At 48.6% G+C, this 17,283-nt stretch overlaps 6 protein-coding genes across 6 annotated transcripts; 3 read left to right on the top strand and 3 right to left on the bottom strand.

The window, feature by feature from the left end:
• Window positions 1-35: 35 nt before the first annotated feature.
• On the top strand, window positions 36-1,675 carry BDV38DRAFT_74970 (4'-phosphopantetheinyl transferase family protein). The gene has a single exon (XM_032063871.1). The coding sequence runs from the start codon at window positions 295-297 to the stop codon at window positions 1,324-1,326; it is 1,032 nt and encodes a 343-aa protein (XP_031914341.1). The 5' UTR covers window positions 36-294; the 3' UTR covers window positions 1,327-1,675.
• Window positions 1,587-3,000, bottom strand: BDV38DRAFT_75041 (1-acylglycerol-3-phosphate O-acyltransferase SLC1). Its single transcript, XM_032063873.1, has 3 exons — window positions 2,885-3,000; window positions 2,081-2,828; window positions 1,587-2,014 (listed from the first exon to the last, which is right to left on the bottom strand). Exons 2-3 carry the CDS (start codon window positions 2,790-2,792, stop codon window positions 1,848-1,850), a joined length of 879 nt encoding a protein of 292 aa, XP_031914340.1. The 5' UTR covers window positions 2,793-2,828; window positions 2,885-3,000; the 3' UTR covers window positions 1,587-1,847.
• Window positions 3,001-3,509: 509 nt separating this feature from the next.
• BDV38DRAFT_74989 (anaphase promoting complex subunit bimA) lies at window positions 3,510-6,521 on the bottom strand. The gene is made up of 4 exons (XM_032063872.1): window positions 5,977-6,521; window positions 5,710-5,883; window positions 3,810-5,653; window positions 3,510-3,750 (listed from the first exon to the last, which is right to left on the bottom strand). Exons 1-4 carry the CDS (start codon window positions 6,311-6,313, stop codon window positions 3,679-3,681), a joined length of 2,427 nt encoding a protein of 808 aa, XP_031914339.1. The 5' UTR covers window positions 6,314-6,521; the 3' UTR covers window positions 3,510-3,678.
• A 487-nt stretch (window positions 6,522-7,008) lies between these two features.
• On the top strand, window positions 7,009-8,027 carry BDV38DRAFT_74942 (SND2/TMEM208 family protein). The gene is made up of 2 exons (XM_032063870.1): window positions 7,009-7,231; window positions 7,307-8,027. The coding sequence occupies exons 1-2, from the start codon at window positions 7,223-7,225 to the stop codon at window positions 7,805-7,807; spliced, it is 510 nt and encodes a 169-aa protein (XP_031914338.1). The 5' UTR covers window positions 7,009-7,222; the 3' UTR covers window positions 7,808-8,027.
• A 219-nt stretch (window positions 8,028-8,246) lies between these two features.
• Window positions 8,247-11,467, bottom strand: BDV38DRAFT_270742 (uncharacterized protein; the record flags this gene model as incomplete). Its single annotated transcript, XM_032057198.1, has 4 exons — window positions 8,247-10,042; window positions 10,180-10,853; window positions 10,922-11,099; window positions 11,422-11,467. The coding sequence occupies 4 exons, from the start codon at window positions 11,465-11,467 to the stop codon at window positions 8,247-8,249; spliced, it is 2,694 nt and encodes an 897-aa protein (XP_031914337.1).
• A 205-nt stretch (window positions 11,468-11,672) lies between these two features.
• BDV38DRAFT_245003 (E3 ubiquitin-protein ligase SSM4) lies at window positions 11,673-17,134 on the top strand. Its single transcript, XM_032054412.1, has 2 exons — window positions 11,673-15,117; window positions 15,171-17,134. Exons 1-2 carry the CDS (start codon window positions 11,814-11,816, stop codon window positions 16,730-16,732), a joined length of 4,866 nt encoding a protein of 1,621 aa, XP_031914336.1. The 5' UTR covers window positions 11,673-11,813; the 3' UTR covers window positions 16,733-17,134.
• The last annotated feature ends 149 nt before the right edge of the window (window positions 17,135-17,283 follow it).

Raw genomic sequence — 17,283 nt, 5'->3', positions numbered from 1 at the left:
AAGACGTTCCTGCACGGTGATCAATTTGAGAAACGTGACCTTTGCTTATTCTGTACGGAAGATTTATGAATCTCTGTTTGTAGCTGAGTGCTCTGTTAATCAAGAAGACAATTCGACATATTCATTAATAACCATGGATCTATGATGGTGGTTGAGCTATTCTACTATTTGCTCTACTAAATACTCGGTATACTTCACAAATAAATATTCCCCGCACTGAAGGTAGTCTATCAACAAAGCTGCTCTACGTCTCATCACCCCGCTTCATAGTACTCCATCCCCAGCGCCTTAAACATGCAATCACCACAGGATGAGTCCAGCAATTACATGGTACGGTGGTATATCGACACTCGGGACCTAACAGCAACCACCTCATCCCTCCCTCTACTGGAAACACTCCAACCATCAGAGCAGGAGTCGGCCAAACGTTTCTATCATCTAAAAGACAAGCATATGTCCCTTGCATCTAATCTCCTGAAATATCTCTTCATTCATCGAACATGTCGCATCCCATGGAACCAAATTACCATCAGCCGAACGCCAGCACCGCATCATCGGCCTTACTTCAACCCTATAGGCTTCATCGAGACTGCAGCTACAGACAAGCCAATTCCAAACATTGAATTTAATGTCAGCCATCAAGCATCCCTGGTAGCTCTCGCAGGGACGATTCTACCGCCGTCAAGCAACAATGACTCAATTGCGCCTACCAATGTTATTAGAAACACCAATCCCACCTCTACACCCCCCGAAACTATTCCCCAAGTAGGAATAGACATCACCTGCGTGAACGAGCGCCGCAATACCCCGGAAACTAAACAAGCATTGGAGGAGTTCGTCGGTATTTTTTCTGAAGTCTTCTCCCAGCGCGAGCTGGATACCATCAAAAGCTTGCACGGAGTGCCTTCACATATCGGTAACGACGAGGACGGCCTTGTGGAATACGGGTTCCGGTTGTTCTATACCTACTGGGCGCTGAAAGAAGCATATATCAAGATGACTGGGGAAGCGCTATTGGCACCGTGGTTGAGACAATTGGTGTTCACAAATGTTCTTGCGCCGGAGCCCGCAGGCCGGGACGTGCAAACCTGGGGTGAGCCGTATACTGGGGTCAAAACATGGTTGTATGGGAAGGAAGTGGAGGATGTGAGAGTTGAGGTTGTAGCATTTGAAAAGGATTATCTTATTGCTACCGCGGCAAGAGGGGGTGGTATTGGGCGGGGAAGTGGAAGAGATGGTGTAGATCTATGGCAGCGGTTGGAGAAGATTGACATCGAAAAAGATGTACGACCTTGCGCGACGGGTGTTTGCCAATGTTTGAAATAGATTTAGTTTCGTCCCCAGCGACGTCGTGCCACGATTCCACGTTTATATAAACATGCACGTAAGGTTCGAACACCAAGTGGATATGCTCTATTGATCTGGTAGCCTACATACAGAATTGGTTCAGGATATACAGCGGGAGGGGAAACCCTGGTACTCCTAAACGGATGACATTATATACACCTTGGGGGTAAAAGGTCCTCCACGAGGTATAGGAAGCGATTATAATGAACGTTTCATCGGGGCCGACCGCTCTGTCTCATGTTGTTTCTCATGTCTACAAGTAATGCAAAACCCAGGCCCGTGTTTCTAGACAGAATTTATTGAAGTGCCCTGTCACGAGTTCTGTGCTGGAGAGCAGAAGACAATGATTATTAGCGGGTGGTACGAGGGACAATAACGCCCGGTATTCATGTCTCATGTCGCGTTTCAACTTGTTCGTGCAATGATGCGGGGATCTGGCGTTTCGATGAAGGGGATGCCGAGGAAAAAAAAGTTTATTGTCATAACTCAATGCAACGAAGTCAGATCTCAACGGCAGTAGATGTACCATTGGCAAGCGAGTTATAAACCTCGGTTTCGTTCTTCTCGGACATCTCAAGTAGAGTCTTGAGCATGGATTCCCGAGCCGACTGAGTCAGGGCATCGACATCAGCCGCAGTCAAACCCTCAGTACTGATGGGAGGGAGGACTAGGAGGTGTCAGTCTCGTTCACATATGCATTTGCTCAAAGGGGATAAGGATAGGAAAAGCATACCTTTGACCTGGATTGAACCAGCATTGAACCTCCAGTGCCGGGGAGACAGAACATGCGAGTAATTCTCAGAAACAACAGGAACAATAGGGACCCCGGCCTTCACAGCGAGATGGAAAGCGCCCTTCTTGAACGGCAGTAGCCCCGGCTTGTCCGAGTAGCTTCTTGTACCCTCGGGAAAGATGAAGACACTCTGACGGTGATTGCGCATCTCCTCTGCAGCGCTGTCAAAAGCCTTTACAGCCGTCTGGCGATTGGCCCTGTCGATGAATACGGTGCGAGAAAGAGACATGAACCAACCAAGGAAGGGCACATGGCGTAGTGATTTCTTGGCCGTGACACTGCAGTACGGGGGAAAGATAGAACCCAACATGAGGACATCCAGCTCCGATTGATGATTTCCGATAAAGACCGCTGGCCGGGTGGAGAGATGCTCCTGGCCTTCAACAATGTCAAAGTGTACGCCGGTTGTATACCGCATGACCCACTTGAAGCTGCGCGCGGTGGCCCATTGCGACACCCGTCCGTAGCCGACCAGGCGCAAGACAATCGAAGCGATTACGCCATAAGTGGCACATAGGAGAAGAGAACCGTAGGAGGCCAAGCAGCGAGCAACGAACGCTGCGCGGGGAATCTTCTGGCCAAGGGTGAAAAGTGAAAGCGTGACGACAACGAACGAGCTAATGCCCGAGGCAACGTAGGACAGGAAGGACATGGTGGGAAGAACAAGCGGTTGTCTATAAGAAAAATTCTAGTCCCCAAGTTGAGCGTTAGAACTATATAGGCTGTCCAAGGAAAGAAAGGAACATCCTTACTTGCTACTGTCCAGTGGTGATGAGGTCAGGCGAGAGAGTCTCGGGAACAGCAGGGGTGCACGGGAGAATCACAGAAGCGGTTGGGGCATGGCAATGGCCGATATAAATATTAATAGAAAGAAGAGACTCCCACGAACACTTAGAAGAAGAGCATTAGGAATATTAAGGACCCCAATAAAGTAGACAAATGCAGTGAAACTGAACTACCACACTATCGTCTTTCCACTTCCGCCTTTTTCTGGCGAATTTTGTTGGCCCGCTCACCGCCTTCCCATCCCCGATGTGCAGGTGACTGTGCATTTCATGAGCATCTTACTGGCTTTACCTCGGTTGAGTTCCTCCAAATGTACGGAGTAAGAAAGAATGTTTGCATAAAGATAAATTGAGTATGAAAATGCCTCGCACGACAGACGGTATATGTCCACGAATCTGTCGCCTGGTGTCTTCATGTCTCATTCGCAGTTAAAACGCGAGAAAGCCAACCCACGCTAATGTACAGAACCAAAGAGCCTCGACACCTTTTCGAGAGCCTGATGCTGGGAAACGCACTCTCTACCCAACCGGCCTGTTAACGCCCGTGTAATGCTAATGCTCACGCAGATTTGACCCAGAAAGGAGAAAAATAGTGAAAAACGCCAACCGTCATGAATTAGAACCCCAAGCAGGGACGTGGCTCAAGACCAAATGTTGAGAAACCGAAGCAGATGAGAGCAAGGTAAAGAATGTGTCATATGTGCGGATGTTTAGGAAAGCTTGGGACAGGTGGGGAAAGGAAAGCCGTAGAAATCAAGCCATATCTTCATCGTCCTCCTCTTCGTCATCTAGTGATTCCATAGCGTCCTTTATGTATTGTGCCGCCTAAAGGTAGAAGGGTTAGTGATCATATCCCCATCGTGTAACGTTGATATGACGCTTACCTTGGGATCCAAATTCAATGCCGTGGTGAAGTGCTTGATAGCATTGGCCTTATCATGCAGCATTTTGTAGAGTTTACCTAAGAGATAATGCACGTTTGCTTCGTCTGGGGCCATATCTTTAAGGATCTTCAATTCCGCTAGAGCCAATTTGAGCTCTTGCAGTTTCATCAATGCGCGAGCCTTGCGGAACCTAGCAAGGACGGAATGCGGTGCCAATGAACAGGCTCGTCCATATTGAATCAGAGCTGCCTTTGGACTGTTCATCTTTTCCAGGACCAGACCAATACAACAGATGAGCACCGCATTTGTAGGGTTAATACTTGCTGCGTTACGGAAATGTTGTTCAGCAAAGTCAAGTTTGCCCATTTTGTCGTATACGGTGCCCAATCCGTACCACGCATTGTAGTGGCGGCTATCGGCACTGATGCCATGCCGATAGGCATCCAGAGCTTTATCGTATTCTTCATTTGCTACATATTCGTGTCCCTGCAAGGTAAAGCCATAGGCGAAATGAGAATCTAATTGTGTCGCTCGCTTGAAACACTTTAGGGCCTGGTCGTGATCGCGTTGGTGTGAGAAGGAATTGCCAATAGCGCACCATGCTTGGGGTGATAAACGATCGACCTCCATTAGCTCATGCGCCAAATAGGCTAGTTCGATATCGTTTTTCAAATGCCAGAGAACAGTCGAATAAATCTCCATATCCTCCAATCTGGACGGTGCTATGTTTCTCACCCGCACGAAATACTTCTCGGCGTCTGAATACATTGCTTGCTCGTAGTACGCTCGCCCGATTTGCGAAAGAACCCAAGGCGTCTCTCGCTGACCCTGAGAAAGCGCATTAAATATTTGTATAGAATCAGTACACCGATAACGACTCAAAGCAAAGTATCCCGAAGCCAATTTGGAGAAAAGCTCCAACAGCCAAGTCAGGGCTTCAATGGACTTCGACTTTTCAATCGTCGCGGTTTTAGAGGCAACATTGGCAGCCCCATTATTAACAGTCGATATAGGTCGATGTTCTTTCCCATCGCTCTCGTGTATCTCACCGGCATGCTTCCTATTGCCGCTCACAACACGACCTACACTCGTGGTTGCCGCAGTACGCCCCTTAGCACCAGTAGCTTTTACCTTTTTGAGCTCCCTGCCATCCTTTGTGCCTAATGCCGTGGACGAGAGCTTGCTAGTTGTGGGCTTAATCTGGTTGAAAAGACGTACGCTGCGGCGTTGAGGAGCTCCTGGTTCTGTTGGTGCCGATGGATGAGCTACCTGACCAGAAACCGTTCGTTTTCGGTCGCCAACTCTGGATCCCATCACAGATTCCTTTTCCACTTGGATTGTCGTTTGTTCGTCTTGTTCAACTCTCATTCTCGTCCTTTGTCTAATACCCGTAGGCTTCATTTTCGGCGGAGGATCCATTACATGATCTGCCCCGATCGACTGAATAGTGCGATTTTTTCTGGCCGGAGCTAAGGGAGGCTCCCACGATGTATCCCCAATCCCATTAGCCACACGAAATTCATCAGACTCACTGCTCTGGCCACCCGGGGTCTCTGTTCCTTCCCGAACAGCTGGTGTTGATGTCCCATTCGATGCCACGCTGACTGTGCTTCCGTTCAATTTCTCCCATAAGGCAGAGCTTCCATGTGTAGTGCCTGAATCACTGCGGGACGCGGCAGACATGAAGGGGTCCAGGCTTGGATTCACATTTGCTGAAGCCTGCAACGGCCCACCTGCAGGTACAGCTTTGTCAGGGGGGAGATCGATATCTTCCTGTGACGACGATAGAACAGTAAGTAGTTCGGAGCTCATTTTGTAAATATTAGGGACTCGAATATTGACACCTTCATAGGGCGATCAGTTTTTTAGTGCAATTATGGGGGAGGCATCCAAAACTCACCTGTCTCGCACAAACCCAGAAAGGCATCCCACATAAAAGGATTCAGTTTCAAAGCTTCGACGTAGCATTCTACTCCCTTATTGAGGTCTTTATGAGCGTGCCATAGTTTACCCTGCAAGCACAGAACTGCGGCCGCGTCGGGTAGGTGCTGCCTGCGTGTTTCGCTGTGTCTGTCTATACATTCGATAGGAGATTATTAGCCTCAGTCACATTGACGAGAGTATTTAGCCTACGTATACAATGAGAAACGAAGGACGGAATGCTTACTCCAATGATTCTTAGAAGTCCAAAGGCTTTTGCTCCGTTCCAGCGCCGTAATGCCATCAAGATACTTTCCCAAGTCCAGACACGCCTGGGCATACACATAAGAGCAGCCCAAGTGAGTACCCCTCGACCCAAAGTTCTTACTGTAATCATAAGCCGCCTTTATTTGCCCGTTGAGTAGATGGCATAGGGAGAGTAAATAGGAAGCCTCCGATGTTCGGGGTTCATAGGCATGCAGACGACCAGCAAGGAATAGCGCATTTCGAATCAGATTGTTATCAAGATGATAGTATATTAGCTGCCTCAGCTGCCCCGATATATGGGATGTCGACGGCGACATGTTGGGGTGTGAATGTTTAGGCTTGAGGGCACGGAGAATCTGGCGATTTAAGAACAAGGCGCGGTGTCGGTCGTGATGACAGTGGAGGATCGAGTAGATAGGTAGGAAATGATCAGGGAGAAGTTGACGCAAGAAGAGCAAGCATTTGGTAGGCAGTACGTGAGACCTAGCGCTCTTTGATAGAAATTCCGGCGACGAGGGAACCACAAGATTCTTTGTGATGCGCGGATGCAAAGTTGTGTTAATAGCCAGGGGACCGCCGACCGAGGGAAATGAGTGATAGTATCGCTCTGAGAGACGTTTCCCTATAGCTTCCTTCACAGAATCCCTCAGTTGTTTTACCCGCGATATTATACAGGGTCGTGTCTCGGAGAGTGAATGACGTCCGGTCAACTCGTGACGCCCCTTTGGGCCAGGTTAAGACTCAGAGGAGAGTAAATTGCATGTCGCGAATGATGGTCGAACAGTTGAAAGAGGAGAGCTGCGCGGGGTCAGCAAAGTCTCGCCAAGAGAGATGCAGTGGGATGTGGCAGAGGCGATCCTGATTGTCGTCACGATGTCTTTTCAGCCATCAGATGTTTTGGGGCGGCAGTTCAATGCACCACTCTTAGTGGCTGGTGGAGGCGCGGGCGCTTGTCTGGTTGTGGTGGGCAACGCCATTCCCTAATCGTCTGTCAATCCAAAAAGTTCCACCAGCGAACTAAGTACCACGTTGAGCTTCCGCACTAGCTTCGATCTTGATCTGTCGCTATTAGGGGAAATGGCCTAGTTTCTGTATATATAACCTAATACCTGCAAGGAGCTATCGATTGTTACAATCTACAGTTATCTACATTCATTCTGAGCACATCAAACGACACAACCGACATTAATACTTCAGTTCTACTAATCTTTGGACGACCGATCAACATGGCACAAGTTTGTTTCCCTCAATTCCATTATCCCCTGTTGGTCTCATATGTTCATGGCTGCTAAAGGGCTGACACTCTCAAGAAAGCAGCAAAAACACTCGCCACTCGAAATGCCTCTCGTTTACTCCGTACCCATATCACTACTCTTTGTCTTCATGCAGTCTTCCTACTTCTCCACTGGATATTCAACCGCCCGCGCTCTTTAACGCCTTATATTGTCCTTGCGTGTCCAACTCTAGCTATCGAATTCTATCTGGACCGCCTCGGCCGTCCACGCTATAATCCCCCTGATGGCTCTCTTCGCTCTTCTGGAGAGGACCTTGGGGCGGCCGGTTTAACAGAATATATGTGGGATGTCTTGTATTGGACATGGGGTTGTATTGGCGCGGTCTGTGTTTTTGGCGATCGCGCCTGGTGGTTGTGGATTGTGGTGCCCTTGTATTCCGTCTGGTTGGCATATACCACTTTCACAGGGATGAAGAGCGGACTTGGCGGGATGGGCGGAACAGAACCAGCTGTTGCGGAGAGTAAGAGGCAGAAGAAGATGGAGAAAAGGGGAGGCCAGAGAGTACAGTATCGATGATCTGTTGGAATCAACTACTGCATGTACAGTATGGGCGATCTCGTCGTTATGAAAGAATTAGGTACAATATCTTACAACGTTGGGCATACATAGTATGAAGAAAAATGTGTTGAATTACGTTCTCACATAAATGTACGTTAATGATGTGCACATATATAGACTTACAAATCCAGTGGTGTGCTAGTGCATACAACAATCATTAGGCTGCAGGAGTATCCGCAAACACAAAAAAATCAGCAATATAATGTACCAAAACATACTCGCAGAAAACTATGTGGGGAATAAGTAAGGTCATGATCAATCTGATAGGATAATCAAGCTAGTGGGAGGGAATAAAGAGGGGGATATCATGCATATGTATCGCGTTGAACCGAACCATATATTTCTCCAATCAAAGAATTTGGGTTCGCAGCAAGCAAACTTTGCGTATCTTCTGGGATCATACATCGTCTCTAGCAGGCGTCTCTTCAAGGCTGTCGCCCGAGTTCTGCATACGATATGCAGTCTCGGTGGTGTCCAGAATGAAGTCGTCTTTGTTGGTAGCAGTTCTTGTGTGCTGTTCCTCTGTGCTTTCCAAAGGAAAAGCAGGCTCGCTTGGGGTGTAAACATCACTGCTAGCGGCAGACTCCGCAACAGGTGTAAAACCTTCAGGTTGTTCAAAATTATCCTTTACAGAGTCTTCACCAACGGGCATGCTAGTAGCCGATGAGGATAGAATGGAAGCCGTCCTATCGTTTGCAACATAATCTCTCTGTGGTTCGGAGTGTGAGGTACCATAAATAGCGTGTAGTTTGTCCATCACGTCCTGGGCAAAAGAAGGGTCTTTCCCGGCGAGCAGCTCAGAGACGAGGTTTTCAATAGCTTCATAATGAGCGCTGGAAGGGCTTGGGGCTTGGGGCTTATGAAGGTTGTCAGTGTCATCGAGTTGTTCGTGAGCCGCCTGCTCAAGCGACGTAGATGATCCCGCTCCAGCTGATCTTTCAGCATCCGCATAGTTTTCACGAGCACTATTGAAACCACTGTGAATATTCTCGGGAACTTCCTCGAATTCAGTTCCGCCTTGTTTCGACATAGCTTCAGCTGCAGCTACGCCCCAAGTTGATCTCGTGGTGTCTTCCTCCCTGTCAGTTGGCTGCGTTGTGAGTGGGTCGGTCTTTATATGACTATCAGATTCCGCACGAGCATCAGATGGCTCCAGTTCTTCGCTCGAAGATTCCCCGCCCTCCGAAGTGACTTGGTCATGTGCTATAGGTGCATCGTCATGGCCCAGCGCTTGGTCTTCGGATTCCGCAATACCCTGTGCTGCTGAGCTAGCGTTGCCGGCTTCATGGTGCATTGAAGCTTCGTGATCTGCAGAGTCTGTATCTAGGGTATGCTCTTCGGGAGCGGGCTTGGACGGCTCACTAGGCATTGGCCGTGGTGGAGGAGGGCCGGACCTAGTATCGAAGTTGTCACTTACTTCCCGAGCCGCAATCTTCCATCTACCGACATCTTTCAGCCTGGCAAGCTCTTTCGCGGCAGCTTCGGCGGTATCCATTCCACGAGATAAGATATCATCTGAGAGTGCCCTGGCATCTTCCAATTTTGGATGGCGCATGCCAACCTCCCGGAATTTACCCTTCCAATCTTCAAACTGTGCTTTCAGTGCATGATACCTTGCCCAATCTTTGTAGGTAACACCATCCATCCAAGCCCAGCGCATGCCTATTTCCTGGAGCCCCAGGTCACGCACACTGTCAAGCACATCTAGGGTAGAATTTACTCTGGAAGAGACACGGTGCACTAACTCCTGATCAAATGAATTGTGCCATTCTCGGATAGCATGAGCGCGATCCCTAATGATGACTGCGGCTTGTCTGATGTCCTTCAGAAGTTCACTTTGCGCCGTTTGCTCCGCGGGAGAATATTCATTAGGCAAAGCCTCAGTCAACTCGCCTATACGAAGCTTGACAGCCGAGAGCTCGTGTTCCACAGCGGTTTCCAGAGCCGTTACAAGGCTCTCCCCATGATACTTGGCCCCGCCATTTACATAGTTCCCGACAAGCTCGTATAGGCGCTCTTCAAGATCTTCGACACCTTTATCAGCAGCCACTGAAAACTTTTCCTGCCAGGTCCGCAGGTCTGACTCGATCTTCTCCCGAGTCTGTGCTGCCAATTCTGTAGGGGACAATGCACGAGATGTGGATGAGACCACAGTTGTAGAAGTTGTGGAAGATGACTCGGTTTTGCTGGCTTCTGATGACGTGGAAACAACACTAGCTTGTTGTTCCGAAGAGCTTAAGGCACTCGAGGTCAGCCAACTGAGTGTTCGTTAGGATCAAAAACTCACCTGTCAACCTCATCCACAACCTTGCGTAGCTGCTTTCCCTCACGATAGCTGGCTAGTCTCTGCCCGATTTTGACTAATTGAGGTTCAACATTCTCGGAGTAAAGACCGGTAACTTGTGGCCACAACCAGCTGTTCACAAAATAGATAACGGATGACCATGACGTTTGAACATAGGGCATGACCGTAGTTGTTAGAACATTCTGACCAGAGGTATATGTCTTTCCAATGAAGGGTCTTGTCCGAGCAAGGAAAGGTTGAATATAACCAACGCATGTTGTCTCAAAGGCGGAGTTCGCCATTTGATAGTAAGGCGACACCGCTGCCGTGACCCTTCGGACTTGAGGTGCTACCTCGGCATTATACAACTCGCTCGCACCATCCTTTGCGGATTGTACAAGAGGAGCAACTTGCTTTTCCCACTGCTTGGATCCGTAAGCATGAGCCTGGTCCAAAGCAGGTGCACCGTATTTATCGTAGCCAAGCTTAGCGACATCCGCGGCAGGAGTATAAACCTTCTCGTTGAGAACCACCACATACGGACGGGCTTTCTCAACGTAAGGCGCGCCGTAGGTGTTGTAGTATGGAAGAACGTGAGGCTCAACATAGGAGCGGGCGACAAGATACGGCTTGCAGACTCGCGGAGAGGACTCATTCAAGCCCGATAGTTGAACCGGGCATCGAAAAAATGGGGTGAGCAATGTATACCAGATACAAAGCCTAAATTAATAGGTTGTTTGTCAGATCGTGGCTGTAAAATCTAGAGCAAGACATGAATGCAAGCATACCGCACCACCAATCCGAGCGTCCATCGGAAAATATTTGTGTTTCTAGATTTTGGTTGGACCTCTTTATTTCCCACATCCTTAACAATGCCATCTGAGGCATGGCCGCTATCTGAGGTGGTCATCGCTGGTGACCTCGCCTCGGTAATTGGAGTCTGTTTTGAGTCGCTCGATGCTAGCGCTTGCGTGCCGTTGCGTGTATAATTCAAATAGATACAGGACTCGAACAACTTGCCAGTGCTCTCTAGATCATCGCAATTGCATCACGGGGCCACACTGTCTGTGCTTCAGCAGAAAATGGAACCGAAGGCTAGACTCGATAACCTAGCCCTTCGCTAAGTTCAACAAGACTCTTACGCGACGAAGGTCCAGGTCTTGGCGCGTGTTTTTTTGGTGAAATATGATGCACTTCGTAGAAGCCAATAAATACAGTCTATCAAGAGCTGGTTTATCCCAATACGTAAAAATTGCTCGAAGAAAGTTCAACCACAATAGCATCAAACTAACAGGGACTTCAGGACAAATGCACGAAGGCTGAAGTGAGGTCATCGTTTAGTTCCGCCCATCTGCCGTCTTACAACATGTTACACTAGGGTACCTCACCGGTAGTTATCAACTCTGTCCCTATCTGTAACATACTGTATCCCCACGTGATACAATATGTGGCGTCGCCAGTGCTGAGTCATCATCTCCTATGGTAAACTGACATCGATGCCTGTCATCATTTCTCAAGTATTCTTTGTTTTCGAGGGTAAGGGGACTTAGCATAGATACCCTAGCTCGCCGGCCTCATATCTCACTCCTAGTCACTTTGCGACTCGGGGAAACTATAGACATGGTATCTTGCTATCGCTTTTAATGACGATCGGATCGTCGACTCAAGCTTGTCGAAATCATGGAACCCCCGACGGATCAACGCTTCGACTATGCAGGAAGCGCCGCACCATCTTTTCCAGACGTGATGAATGACCCAGCGTACGCTACAAATTACAGAGGAAAGGAAAGGGACTTGGAAGAACCTGATACTTGCCGAATATGTCGGGGCGAAGGTACGGAAGAAGAACAACTGTTCTACCCTTGCAAATGCAGTGGTAGTATCAAATTTGTCCACCAGGCATGCTTGGTGGAGTGGCTATCACACTCGCAGAAGAAGCATTGTGAGCTGTGCAAAACACCGTTTCGCTTTACAAAGTTATACGACCCAAACATGCCTCAGGATTTGCCAACGCCACTATTCCTGAAGCAGTTGTTGGTTCATAGCTTTCGCACCGTGGTGACATGGCTGCGATTCGTTCTTGTTGCATTCGTCTGGCTTGGATGGTTACCCTGGTCCATGAGGGCGATCTGGCGAGCGCTGTTCTGGCTTGCAGATGGCCGCTGGTCCGGTGGGGATAACGCTATGCAAGGACCGACCCAGGAACGCCTTTCTCAAGTAATTGCAAACAGCACTGCTTCGCTTCATAGTGCAGGTGTTGCGACAAGCTCAGCCGTGGCCTCTACATTTGAAACGAACACTGCCGATACACAGTCTATGCCGTCACCGCCATCGTCAATGTTTAGCTTCTCATCAGGCGAGCCGCTACTACTTACCGTTGTAAAGAAATCATTTTCTGCCCTTTTCTTCCCGGCGATGTCCTCAAGTTCCAGTTCAACAACCGGAAGAACTTCAAATATAACGGTAGGATTCTATAAACAGCGGCATCCCTCGTGGCTGTCTGACGTCAAATTTTTGAATAATATCACACCGTCACCCACGATTAACAATATTCTCATCGACACACTGGAGGGCCAATTGATTACGTTGCTTGTTGTGATATCCTTTATTCTAATTTTCCTGATTCGTGAATGGGTTGTCCAGCAACAACCGATGGCTAATATCGCCGATGGAGAACGAGAAGCGGCTGTCCAGCTAATAGCGAATAATCGCCCAAATCCTGTGGACGAAAATCCTCGCCTAGGAGATCATAGACATCTACATCCAGACGACGAACAACAGGAACAGGAAGCTCACGACCATGAAGATGGCTTCGATCACGCTGTAGCTGAGGTGGACTCGCCTTCTAGGAACATGTCGGCTCGGGATGATGATATGGCGTTTGTGGATGAACTCAGTACATCGGCTTCCTTCCGTCGGAACCTTGAGAGCGATGACGATGAATCGAGCAATGATCTTGCAGCGGAATCAGCCTCCCAGATCAATCAAGCCTGGCCTGGCGTCGAGACCTTCAGAGACCTCTGGTCACGTGGTCACGGTGACCCTGAACAGGTCCTAAGAATCATACACGAAGAGGGCCGTCAGGATGAGCTCGGCTGGGTTGTCACAGCCATGACAAAGCTTCAGCGCAGTGATAGTCCTATAATATCCTGGCCTCATAATCAAAACTCCCCAGGCCCATCTAGTTATGCTCCGCATCCGGGCGAGGCAGACTCGGAACCCGCAAGCCATAACACAATCGCTTCCGCAGGTCCGTCGCTACCGGATTCTCACTGGAACACTGGATCTCAGTCGTCAACTCCTGTTGGTCGGCCCTGGGATATCGCGAGCCCACACGGTAGAAATGATACTTCTGTGGACCAGTTGCACACTGACTTCGCTTTCAATTCCCCGCAACTCGAACCTGGAAGCGAAGACGATCGGGAGCCACAGTCAGATGCTCGTAGGTCAGCAAATGACTTGGTTGGGGCTGTCCAGGAATTTACTTCTCATGACCCCTCAAGTGCAAACAACACTGCCAATTTGAACCAGGAACCAGCTGCAAACGTGCCGGCCCCAACACAGACGGATCATCCCAACCCTGCGCTTCCTAGGAATTTGGTTACCAAGCTCTTTGACTGGTTCTGGGCCGACATCACGCCTGATGATCAGGCTCAAGAGCGCCCACAGCCGGATGAGGAACACGTAGTTGAGGATCCTGCATTGGAAGAACCCTTTGTGCCCTTGCAAAACAATCGACGCCTTGCCAATGCCGGCGCACAGGATAATCAAGGGATCTTTGCGGATGCCGGAATCGACGGGAACGATGTTGACGCTGTCGAGGACGGTGATGATCTAGAGGGGATTCTAGAACTTATTGGGATGCAGGGTCCGATCTTCGGTCTCCTACAGAATGGTGTATTCAGCGCGCTGCTTATATCATTCACAGTTTCCGTCGGAATTTGGCTGCCTTATCTTTGGGGTAAAATCGCCCTCGTCCTTCTAGCCAACCCTATACAACTAGTCTTTGGCGTCCCGATGACGGCAGTATCAGTTTTTGCAGATGTTACACTTGACACTTTAATTGGCATCCTGGGATATGTCATGTATGGGGCCAGTCTTATCGTCAAACTGTTATTGAGTCCCCTTAGTGCTCTACTTCCTCTGGGTGACTGGATTCCTCAGACAAAATCTATAACCACCGCTTCGCTTTCGCTCATTGATGCTAGCAGCCATCGGTTAGGCAACGTGATTAGTTCCTTCTTTGTGTTCCATGAGTCGGATGTTCCCATGTTCTCTCTCCTCTCTCACCAAGCACTGAAGATACATCAAGAGCGTGTCACCAGTTTGTTTCGGCTATGCTTTGGAATAGGCAAATTTGTGTTACACGACTTCCCACTCCGGTTACTTGCTACTGAAGTGCCTGATTCCCAGTCGTTCAAGCACGGAATTGTCGAGTTCATCAGTGTCATACCCCAGGCTCGCGGTCAACTTTATAAATTTGGGAACCAAGTACTCTTCTCTTCCAACACAAAGTGGTTTAATGCAAGCATGACGGGATTAACTCCAGGTGCCATAACTGTGGATTACGAACTGGCCGTATGGGACACCAAGGATCGGGTCATTGCCATTTTAATGGGCTATCTCTTAGCCTCAGCTTTGGGTCTACTGTACCTTCGTATCACTACCCTGCTATCTGGTGCGGACAGAGAGCAGAGGGTCGAAGGCATAGTTGCCGACGTTCTGCATCAAGCTGGTGGAGTTATGAAAGTCATCTTGATTATTGGGATTGAGATGATTGTTTTCCCGTTGTATTGCGGTACTTTGCTTGATGTCGCATTGCTACCTCTCTTTGAGAACGCTACCATTGCATCGCGCCTTGAATTTACATCGTCGTCCCCACTTACTTCATTGTTTGTGCATTGGTTCATTGGCACCTGTTACATGTTTCACTTTGCTCTTTTTGTGTCCATGTGCAGGAAAATCATGAGAAGTGGTGTTCTCTGTAAGTTCGACCTCCCCTATGTTTCGATAATGTCTGCTCACAGCATTTCACAGATTTTATTCGCGATCCTGATGATCCGACCTTCCATCCCGTGCGCGATGTTCTAGAGCGTAGTATCACCACCCAACTACGCAAGATTGCATTCAGTGCTCTTGTGTATGGCGCTCTAGTCATCATTTGTCTTGGTGGTGTCGTCTGGGGTTTGTATTATGCGTTCGACGATGTGCTCCCTATCCATTGGTCTGCCACAATGCCAGTCCTAGAATTCCCCGTCGACCTCCTGTTCTACAACTTCCTCATGCCACTTGTAATTCGATCAATCAAACCTTCGGATGGATTGCATGGTCTCTACAATTGGTGGTTCCATAAGTGCGCACACTTCTTACGACTGACCAACTTCTTTTTCAATGAGAGGCAACCAGATGAGGAAGGTTACCATGTACGACGGTCTTGGTGGGCTATGCTATCGCGGGCAAAAGGAGATACTGGTCACCCTGTAAAAAATGGAGAACAGCGACGTGACGTTGATGACAAGCATATTGATGCCTACTTTGTTCGGGATGGTAAATTTGTCCGCGCCCCTGCATCCGATCAGGTCCGGATTCCTAAGGGTAATTTCGTGTTTCTGGAGGTGTCAGAATCAAATGAAAGGATCGATGGCCTTCCCGAGACGAACGAGGGACTACACAGCCGAGCGAATCCCATGTTTACGAAGGTCTACATTCCTCCCTTTTTCCGAACGCGGATTGCCGCATTCATTTTCTCAATATGGGTGTTCGCGGCTGCTACTGGCGTAGGCGTCACAGTTATTCCATTGGTCGTCGGTCGGAGAATGATGTCGTCGCACTTCCCCAACCGACCTGTGAACGACATCTATGCCTTCTCAGCAGGCATCTGCATAGTTGGTAGCGCTGCCTATCTTGCGCTGTACTGTCACACCAGTTTAGCTACGGTGAAGGACCGTTTTAGGCCATACTTACAGTCTCCTCGCCAGGCTTGTCTCGGGTTGGCCGGCGCTGTAGCCAATGCCCTTCGGCTCGCCTACATCGCTTTGGCGTTCTCAGTCTTCTTACCAACACTATTCGCTCTGGTAATGGAGCTTTACGTGTTGGTTCCCGTGCATACGTACCTGGCTGGTGCACAGACACACGTTATTCATTTTGTGCAGGACTGGACTATCGGAGTACTTTATGTCCAAATGGCAATCAAATTCGTACTTTGGTATTCCACGTCTCGCCCCGCGGCCGCTCTTAATGGCATATTCCGCGATGGTTGGCTGATGCCCAATGTCAAGCTCGCTACGCGAGCTTTACTACTTCCAGTCATACTCTTAACGGCAATCGCGGTTGCCTTGCCGTTGCTGGGCGGATTTCTGGTCAATTCGACCGTATTTTATTCCACCCCCGAGGTTCAGTTCAAGGTCTACCGTTATGCATATCCTTTCACATTGCTCCTGAGCTTACTGTTCTGGATTGGTTTCCTCATAAATCAACAGGTGGAGAAATGGAGGGTCAACATCCGTGATGATGTTTACCTAATTGGAGAGCGCCTTCATAACTTCCGCGAAAAGCGGGCGAAAGATGTCGGTGTACCCCGACGAGTGATAACGGGGTGATCTGATGTTGATTAAAATGCAAAAACTTTTGAAAAGAAACTTTTTTGAGTTCTTCAATTCGTGTACATTCTATGACTGATGAATACACTTTTTTTTTTCCGCTTCCGATCACCTTCACATTGTATACGTATTTTCTTTATGGCTGCCTGGTCCATTTTGTTACGGGGTATGTGGGTATCCACCCAAGTGGGTCTTAGCAACCCTTTGTTGTTTCTCTTGCTTTCCTTCTTTCGCCTTTTGTTTTTTAAGATTTCGTTCTCTTCCATATAGAGTACTGCCCTTACTAGATTGCATAATAGGTCATCTTCTATTGTATGTACATTACATTAGATAAGATTAGTCGGGTGTAACATGATCAACTAAAAGTACGATTGATCTAGTGTATACATAGGTAGTATATCACCCTGCAACACTTAAATGACTTGCTGTACACTGTTACCTCATTCATCGAAGGCAAGCAATGACCTATCCAAAATCTCCCAGACTGACGTGAACCATGAAAGATCTACCTAGCTAATCTGTATGATGAGCTTAATGCTCTGAAACAGGCA

Source organism: Aspergillus pseudotamarii (assembly GCF_009193445.1).
Source record: "Aspergillus pseudotamarii strain CBS 117625 unplaced genomic scaffold BDV38scaffold_22, whole genome shotgun sequence".
NCBI classification, from domain to species: Eukaryota; Fungi; Ascomycota; class Eurotiomycetes; order Eurotiales; family Aspergillaceae; genus Aspergillus; species Aspergillus pseudotamarii.
The sequence above is the reverse complement of the archived record's forward strand: the minus strand, read 5'-3'. Positions and strand labels throughout refer to the sequence as shown.